The 9,741-nt window shown below is 48.3% G+C and overlaps 1 protein-coding gene across 2 annotated transcripts in view; it reads right to left on the reverse strand.

Annotated features, from left to right (window-relative positions):
• Window positions 1–234: 234 nt before the first annotated feature.
• The window catches only part of KLF3 (Kruppel like factor 3), a 41,623-nt gene continuing 32,116 nt past the window's right edge, over window positions 235–9,741 (reverse strand). For both annotated transcript variants that reach the window (XM_006029238.3, XM_006029237.3), the window contains 2 exons: window positions 5,097–5,257; window positions 235–1,207 (listed from right to left, as the gene is read on the reverse strand). In XM_006029238.3, coding sequence (XP_006029300.1) covers window positions 1,026–1,207; window positions 5,097–5,257 — 343 coding nt within the window. In that variant the 3' untranslated portion in view covers window positions 235–1,025. The remainder of the gene's footprint in view (window positions 1,208–5,096; window positions 5,258–9,741) is intronic.

Raw genomic sequence — 9,741 nt, forward strand, 5'->3', positions numbered from 1 at the left:
GACAAGTACTATTCTACCGCAGAGCTATTTAATGCATCAATTCACATGTCCATGGTGACTGGTTGGCTAGGGCACGAGGGCACTACAGTACAGGGGCTGCCTGCTGGCTAGCCCCACACTGTAGCACTTGTGCCCCAGCCAGCTCCTCTGCAGCACATTGGGCTGGGGCGCATCAGCTCTGGGCTGGCAGGCTGACCTCCTGAGCCCCCTGCTGGCTGAGGCTGTGCCACCCTGGCTCAATGTGCTGCAGTCTCGGGCACATGTGTAAATGCTGCGCCTGGGAGTAATACACTCTGGCACAAACTGTGCTGGAAGTTATTCAAGCACATTAATAGCATGTGTAGATGTGCCCAGCATCATGCAAGGTCTTCACCTGCTGAATCTGCCAAGGCATTATGCAATACAAACAGAAAAAAACATATAACACAGTATTCAGTACAGTTTGATTTCTGCTGGGTCTAAATGAATTTTACCACTTAAACTTTCATGATTTAAGAAGAATATATTGCTTAGCTCTTTTGCTCTTGAGGCAGAGGGGATTTCTACATCAAAGAGGTGCTTTTCTAAAAGTGTTGTGTTAAACAGGATGGTGTAACCAACAATGTTGGAAAAGTCTATTCATTGCATTGTTGAGCATACAAAGAGTATTTTTTACAGGACATAAATAAAGTCTCTGGCAAGGACTAGCAATCTGGATACTGAATAGCATTTACTAGTTTATCACTATATGCTGGTTGATTATATGGAGAAACCAATGAAGTTCCCTTATTCACACAGGAATACATTAAACATACTGTCTGCAGAAAGGGTTTGCTTAGCATCCCCCAGAGGAAAAAAAAAAAAAAGTGTTCACATTCTTTAGGTCTGACCCGTGGCAAGAACATAGAAGGGTTAGAGAACATCTATTACTGACCATATGGAAGCTTTTAATGGTATAAACTCAGAGATTCAGACCAGCTGAATCCAAATTAAAAATGCACATGTAAAAAAAGAAAGTGTGATGGGAGTCAGAGGACAAAAGACATTCAGACTAACATGTGACGTTTCCTGTGAAGGGCAAGATGGTCCGAACGTGAGAAGCTACGGTCACAGTCTGGGCACTGAAAAGGCTTGATTCCAGTATGTTTACGGAAATGCCTTGTTAGTTCATCAGAACGAGCAAACTTCCACGTGCATCCTTCCCAGGTACATTTGTATGGCTTTTCACCTAGGAAAGGAAACAGAAACTGGGATTTAAAGAAGGAAGTAAGAGATCATAGAGATCAAATGTCAGAGTGCTTAAGAAGGTTAATACAAACACTTCAATTCTTTTACACACGGGGATCTACTCAAATCATGATTTTGCATTTTTTGCAGAAACTGCAATTTGAGGCAGTTTCTGTGAAAAGCAGCATTCCCTGTGCCAGAAAACACCCCCTCACCCAACTTACTGAAAATAAAATGCTAGTTTCCCAGCAGGAGCCAGCAGTTCTCACAGCCACTGGCACAAAGAAGGGGAGCCAAGGTGGCAGCTGCTCCCTCCGCTGCTAACTGGTGGAGAGGGCTGCTATTCATGCAGCCCTATCCCTCTCTGCCAATCAGTGGTGAGGGGCAGAACTGCATGAATGGCAGCCCTTTTGGCCTATCAGTGGTGAGAGGCAGGGCACCTGAAGGGCAGCACTCTTGGACAGTCGGTGGCGAGGGGCAGGGCCACTGCCACGGCCCTTCGGTCAACCAGAGGTGTGGGGGGCGGGGGGATCTTGCAGCAAACAGCCATGAAAATGGCAGCAGGCACTAGGATTGGTGTACAAAATTACCTGCCTGCCTCCTCAATTTCGGTAGGTCTTTATTTATGCAATAAGATGCATCTTTTCTTGTCCATTAAAACTCCAGCTAGTCTTTTTCCATTTACTCAGTGAGGTATCTAGCTAATGCACATTGCAAACATTTGTGTCTCGTGAATTTCTAAATGCCTGAATTTAGCAGATGAGAAAAAAATTCATTGACAGCTTGCTTATATTACAGTCACCTTGCTCCTTTCTTTCCTTACCTTGCCATTGGTGTCTTACAACCACTTTTGTCTGGACTTAAGCTAAAGTCCCTCTCCTGCAAATACTTAAGTTTAATTTTAAATACTAAAGACTATGAGACCACTTACGCACATAAAAGTCAACTTGTGAGTAAGTAGTAGGATTGAGACGTTACACTGAGTTCTCTGGACTAGAATAACATCTAGTACAATGGGGTACTGCAGCCTCATAGTTATTAACGACAGTGATAATGTTGTTGCCTTAAATAGATCCAATTTTAACTCTTTCCTTCAATAATTAAGTTAATCTATGTACTTCTCTCTTAATTATTACCTTCTAAATCAACCTTATTTTCATTTACGCTAAAGACCCAATTATTCTGCCAATGGTATAAATGGCCGGAGCGCAAATGAGAATTAGACCTTCTATCTTGTCTAAATGTGTCTTATTGCCATGTAAACATCCAGGACAAGTGCAGCAAGCATGCCACAGCATATTTTCACTATGCTGGCTTTGACTAGGCATAGGGACATTTTTTAAATTGTATGTTAGAAAGCAGCATGCAGAAAAAATCTGACCAGTGTTTTTCTGTGTCTGAATGCATAAATCTTTTTAGAGATTTCATACTTGGCATCCAATTTGGAGTTTTGAAAGAGGGGCTACTCCCATGGAAACGTATGAGCCAAAATCTAGTAGTGCTGTTAAGTGGTGAGCAGGGATCCAGGTTTTCCGTCTGCCATGGAAAAAACACGGTAAAACCTGGATTTTCTCACTTTAAGGAGAAAAATGTGGGAAATGGCAGGTTTCCCTTGCAGGCTGTCAGACTTTCAGGCTGCAAGGGGCTGGGGGAATGGGAGGAGTGCAATCAGGTAGGGGACACAATGTGCATATGCGCATGCACACACGCACATGGCAGCCTGGTAGCATGAGAGCAGCTTCCTGCAGATAAACTGGGGGGAGAGGGGGATTGAGGCCCCCATAGGGAGGAAGGGTGGGAGGGAGTTGGGCAGGGCTGGGGCTGCTGCCCAGCTTGGGGCCCAGTGCTGGAATGCATGGCTGCAGGACCCAGGCGGGGAGTGGGATGGAGCTGCAGGCAGTTCATCTGGAGGGGCTGGGGGCGGGGGAGGAGGGGGCACTCTGTGCACTCCTGAGGGAGAGGCATGGGGGGGCACATGCCCAAGATTTGTGTGCAGGGTGGGGGCAGATGCAGGCTGCCTGCTTCAGGCTCAGCGCTGGCTGCCCTGCTGCCCTTCCCCTTGAGGCCTCTGCAGCACAGTGGGCAGGACCCGGTGCAGCAGGACAGAGTGGGACGGTGAGGCTTGGTGCTGTCACCAGGAGCCCCGCATTGCCATGGCAAGGTGCCCTCTGCCTGCACAGCAGCACCGCCCACCCTGCTCTGCCCTGCCACACCAGGTCCCACCTGGTTGGCTAGAAAGACCCCCCAGGGGGAGGGCAGCAGGGTGGGCAGCCCCGAACCCACAGCCACCCCCCCACCCCCTAAGGGCTCCAGTTGTGCTTCCTGTGAGGTAGGGGGAGCTAGGCTCTGTGCTCTGTTCCACTGCCTCCCACAGGTAGCAGCTGGGGCTCGGGAGCTGCGAGGGGCAATGGGAGGGCAGGGACCTGGTTGGCTAGAAAGACCCCCCAGGGGGAGGGCAGCAGGGTGGGCAGCCCCGAACCCACAGCCACCCCCCCACCCCCTAAGGGCTCCAGTTGTGCTTCCTGTGAGGTAGGGGGAGCTAGGCTCTGTGCTCTGTTCCACTGCCTCCCACAGGTAGCAGCTGGGGCTCGGGAGCTGCGAGGGGCAATGGGAGGGCAGGGGGGCTATGGGTTGGGGGTGGGGGGGAGGGGGGGGGGGGGGGGTGTGGGGGAGTGAGGGGCAATGGCATGGGCAGGGCACTGGCATATCAGGGTTGCTCAGCACCACAAAGCAGCTGGGGGTAGGGACAGTCACATCTGGACCTGCATCCTAGTAAGGAAAGGGGGCGGAGGGAGCTCTGATTTTCCATCATAAAAAACCCAGAATCAAATGCCAAAATGTACAGGTAGTTAGAATTTATATTACAATGATTGAAGCAGTGGTGGGCTTCCAAACTGCTTTAAAATTGTAAATACAGTGAAAGCTGTGTTAACTGGCATTTTACTAACTGGAATACTCTATTAACCTGAATTTCCAATATTCCCCAATACAAAACTTCACTTTAGCAATCAGAATCTTTGCCGAGTCTATCCAGCATGTGCAAGAAGCAGGGGGAGGGGAAAAGGATCTGCACAGGGCAGGGTGGGCCGCAATGCACTCCTGTCTTCCTTGATAGGTATAACTCTCAGATAACCGGAATTTTTAAACAACTGGCACCCCCCCTTGCCCCACTTATGCCGGATAACAAAGCTTTTACTGTATATCAATAAAACATTGTGTTCAACTGATACCACTATATATATATATAGGCGTTTCATTTTAATAAAGGAAAATTGTGAATTTGGGGGGTTTTAATCAGAGAATTTGCTATTTTTAAACAGAGAAAACCAGGATCCATCTGGGGGATGAGCAAAATAGCTATCTTCAAAGCAAGAGGACAAAAGTGGGTGTAGAAAAAGGAAAGAAAAGGAGCTATCAAGCAAATACAAGATGTATTGGGAGGATTCTTGTCTAGACTTACAACCTGTTAGTTACCTCCCCTTCATCTTCCCCCTTCCACTGCAAGGCACAGAAGCAAAGCCAGCCAAATGCCAGATCTGTGTAAAATATAACACTTATACCTGACGTGATCACTTTCACCACTATTTCAACTTTTAGTTTAAATAGCTTAATCAGTCAAGCAAGGTCCCACGGAACCTTTTGGAACATGCAAGTAGGACAGAATGAGCTGACAGACAGGGGCATGTTTAGGCTACTATGTTTAGAAAAACATCATGACAGTGTTTGTAACAACAATTTTTTTTAAACATTTAAATCAAACCAGATTTCCTTGCAAATAGAAAAAAAGTGTTAAATCTCAGTAATATCTTAAGGATGGGATGTAGTTGAGGCTTGGCCTTTAACTCATCAAAATCAATATTGATGAAAGAAAAGTGCACCTAGACTCCCACCTGTATGTGTTCTTCTGTGAGCTTTCAGGTGGGAGCTTTTAGTGTAGACCTTGTTGCAACCTTCATAATCACATCTGTGTATTCTGCGTTTCCTTTGTGTGTCTGGAGATTCCACAGGTAAAGGCCGCTTCCCAGGCTGCACTATAACTGAAGGGTGATTCCTGTGAAGTTAAATCATGTGTTAAAAATGAAAAATATTTAAAACATAATAAACTTCATTATAGTGATTTAAGACAGAGCCTTCTATTCTTTACCATTCTGTCTCTTGGCAGGGAGAACTACATTACATGTATGGGGAAAAATTCAGAACTTAGCATTTTTATGGATTTTAACAGTAATGTTTTGATGCTTGTTGGGCTTATTCACTTTGTGGTATGAGTAAAACCAAAGATATTCCCCTCTGCCTGCCTGGATTTTAATTAAGTTATACTTATAAAAGCAAAGATTTTTCTTTTTCAGGCAAATATATATTACATTTCCAGAAAACTTTAGTTTGCAAAATTGCTTTTGTTTGCAAAATTTCTCTCTTTAAAAAACAGCCAATTTGTTTTTAATTGAAAATAGCTTTTCTATATTCATAAATGCATATCGTTAGCTTTGCAAGGCAGAATGCAGAATCTGTATTGTTCCAGCCACTCCTTAAAAGAGTAATTATGAATTTCCTGTTTGGTGTTGGCAGAAGGGTGCGGCCCCCCTTTACCACTGACCTCAATTCCTAAAAGTAGAATTTAAGTCTGCTGTCACACCCACAGGATGTCTGAAATTGGTTCTGAAGCTTCACAAAAACATTTTTCTTGACTTGAAACCCATAGGTAAAATGCAGGTAAAACACATGTACACACACACATATTTTTAGGGGTATCACCAACTGTGTACATTAAGAATCAAAAAGTATGACTGCTTCTAAAACTGGAAACCATCATGAAACTGACCTTAGTGGCACTGATAAGAGGAAAATGCATTTAAGAAAGCAAAAAACAACACCAGCACCAAGAATTAAAAAAAAAATTAAAAAAAAAAATCAGTGCGCCCAGGACTATTTAACTGATAAATAGGGTTGATTTGGGGTATTTTCTAGCTTTTAAGTGAAACTGAATATGCCACATGCACATGCTAAGATTTATCCTAGTAAAACTGGTTCTACCACCTATAATAAGCTTTATAGAATGCAAGCCTTTTTAGCAATTACTGAACTTGCCATTTTTTTACTAGATCCAATTATGTCTAACAACATTCAAGCTTATCTAGAGGCTATTTGTTATTTAAAGCAAGTACTTTTAGGGCCTAAAGTTTAGAAATGCTGAGAAACCACAGCTCCTATTAAAGTCTATGGGAGTTGTTGGTGTTCTGGGTGCTTGATAATCAAAGCCTTAGGCTCAGCAATGCAGAACACAGAATCATAGAAAATTAGGGTTGGAAGGGACCTCAGGAGGTCACCTAGTCCAACCCCCTGCTCAAAGCAGGACCATCCCAGCCAAGGCTTTGTCTAGCCGGGTCTTCAAAACCTTCAAGGATGTAGAGTCTATGACTTCTTTGGGTAACCTGTTCCAATGTTTTACTTCCCTCCTAATGAGAAAATTCTTCCTATTGTCTAACCTAAATTTACCTTGCTGCAACTTGAGAACATTGCTCCTTGTTCTGTTACCACTGAGAACAGTCTAGATCAGGGGTTTTCAACCTTTTTTAACAAGTGTACCCTTTCCGTCTTGAAGTTTCAGCTCATGTACCCCTTTATGTTTTTTTCTTGTTTTTAAAGGGTAAGGGGCACAGTGAAGGAGGGAGTGGGGCTGGGATAGACTCTGTGTAGCCAGGACGGGGCATGAGACAGAGCCGTTGAGCATCGGGGGGGGAGAAAGAGGGCAGGAACGTGAGGAGACGGGACTGTTCCTGCTGCTGTGCACACCCTGGGAGGGACATGTGCCCCAGGATCTGCGTGGGGTGGGCCAAGACAGATCAAGGCCCCAGCAGCGGGGGAAGGAGTGGGCTGGGACAGGGCCAGGGGCTGCCCAGCCAGGGCAGGATGCGGGACTGAGCCATGTGAGGGGGGGCGGCTTTCGCTGCTACACGCAACCTGGGAGGGCATGGTAGGCGTGTGCCCTCAGATCTGGGCATGGGGGTTGGAAGGGCTGCCACTGCAGACTGGGGCAATGGACTTTTCCTGGCAGGGGGTTGGGCCGGGCTGTGCTTGGGGCGGGCAGCAGCAGCACTGGGAAGGGGCCTGGGGGCTAAGGCAACTTTTGGGTTGGCTGCAGCCCTGCCCCCCATAGCCCTGCTCCCTTAGACCCCCATGCTGAGGGAGGGAGTGGGGCTGGGGCAGGGGCTGCCCCGTTGGGGTGAAGCATGGGACAAAGTCAAGAGTGGCTTGTCTGGGGGGGTGCTGGGGGTGGCGGCTCCCACCACTGCATGCACCCAGAAGGCACAGGGCACATGCCCCCAGTTCCCATGGGGCAGGGTGGGGCAGGCTGCAGACCAGGGCAATGCCTGGCTGTTCCTGGTGGGGGCTGGGCCAGGCTGCGCTTGAGGCGGGTGGCAGCAGCACTGGGAGGGGGTTACAGGAGGGGCTTCAGCCACCCCAAAATTTGCCATAGACCTCCCCGCTCCCTGCAAACTTGCTCCCAGTGCAGCTTGGTCCAACAACCCCACCGGGAACAGCGGCCTGCAGCCCACCCTGCCCCACATGCTGATCTGGGGGCACGTGTCCTGTGCCCTCCCAGGGTGCATGCAGCATGCTATCCCCTGGACAAACCATTTGTGGCTCTGTCCTGTGCTCCGCCTTGGCTGGGCAGCACCTGCCCTTGGTCCAGCCCCACTCCCTTCCTCACTGTGGGGGACTACTGGAGTGGGGTTACTGGGGGGGGGCTGCAGTCACCCAAAATTCACTGTAGCCCCTCCATCCCCTTCCCTGCACCGCCACCACCTGCCCCAAGTGCAGCCTGGTTCAGTCCCCACCAGGAAGAGCCTGGTACCTCCCCAGACCCAGCCCCACACACAGATGCAGGGGCACATGCCCCCGTGCCCTCCCGGGGTGCACAAAGCAATCGGAGCTGTCCCACCCCGGCAACCCCTACCACAGCCCCCCAGAACAAACTTATCAGCTGAACCTGGTTGCTCTCCATGTGGCTGGGCGGTGCTCCTGGCCTCCTGCGTGCTGCGCTGTGGCTGTGTGCATGCATGCAGAGTTCCATGTACCCCCTATTAATCTTTTAAGTACCCCTAGGGGTATGTGTATCCCTGGTTGACAACCACTGGTCTAACTCCATCTTCTTATGAATCCCCCTTCTGGTAGTTGAAGGTTGCTATTAAATCCCCTCTCAGTCTTCTCTTCTCTAGACGAAATAAGCCCAGTTCCCTCAGCCTTTCCTCAGAAGTCATGTCCCCCAGCCCAAATGATTTTTGCTGCCCTCAGCTGTACTCTCTCCAATTTATCCACATCCTTTCTGTAGTGGGGGGACCCAAAGCTGAACAAAGTACTCCAGATGTGGCCTCACCAGTGCTGAATAAAGGGGAATAATCGCTTTCCTTTACCCTGTAACACCTTCTCTGCAGAGCTGCTGCCCAGCCAGTCAGCCCCCAGCCTGTATTGGTGTGTGGGATTTTTCTGTCCTAAGTGCAAGGTATACCACCAGCCACTGATCTTCCTGCATCCAGAGCCAGTCATCTCATCCTAGAAAGCAATCAGGTTGGTCAGGCATGACTTGCTCTTGGTGAATTCATGCTGACGGTTCCTAACCACCTTCTCCTCCAAGTGCTTAGAAATGGATTCCTTGAGAATCTTCTCCATGATTTTTCCAGGGACTGAGGTTAGGTTGACTGATCTGTAGTTCCCTGGATCTGTTTTTTCTTCTTTTCTTAAATATAGGCACTATGTTTGCCCTTTTCCAATCATCTGGGACCTCTCCTGATCACCATGAGTTTTCAAAGATGATGGCCAATGGCTCTGCAATCACAACAACCAAGTCCCTCATCACCCTTGGGTGCATCACATCTGGCCTCATGGGCTTCTCTATGTCCAGCTTTTACAAATAGTTTCATAGTAGCCAGGGTGAGGAGGGACCCGAACAGATCATCTAGCCTGACCCCTTGCTACAGGCAGGAATGAATGCTGGGTTCACAAGACCACAGACATGATCATCCAACCTCCTCTTGAATTTGCCCAAGGTAGGGGTGAGGACCACTTCCCTGGGAAGTCGGTTCCAGATTTTGGCCACCCTAACTGTAAAACATTGCCTTCTGATCTCTAACCTAAACCTATTCTCCATCAGCTTATTACCATTGTTCCTTGTCACCCCAGGTGGTGCTGGGGAGAAAAGGGCTCTACCTATTTGCTGTTGATCTCCCTTGATAAGTCTGTAGGCAGCCACCAGGTCTCCCCTCAGCCTCCTCTTGCTGAGGCTGAACAGGTCCAGGTCCCTCAGTCTCTCCTCGTAGGGCCTGTCCTGCTGCCCTCTCACCAAGTGGGTGGCCCTCCTCTGAACCCTCTCCAGGCTGGCCACATCCCTTTTCGAAGTGCGGTGCCTAGTACTGGACACAGCACTCCAACTGTGGCCTGACCAAAGTTGCATAGAGGGGGAGTATCACCTCTCTGGACTGGCTTGAGATGCACCTTTGGATGCATGACAAGGTATGGCTGGCCTTGCTGGCTGCG

This window comes from Alligator sinensis, unplaced genomic scaffold, assembly GCF_000455745.1.
Source record: "Alligator sinensis unplaced genomic scaffold, ASM45574v1 scaffold246_1, whole genome shotgun sequence".
Taxonomy (NCBI): domain Eukaryota; kingdom Metazoa; phylum Chordata; order Crocodylia; family Alligatoridae; genus Alligator; species Alligator sinensis.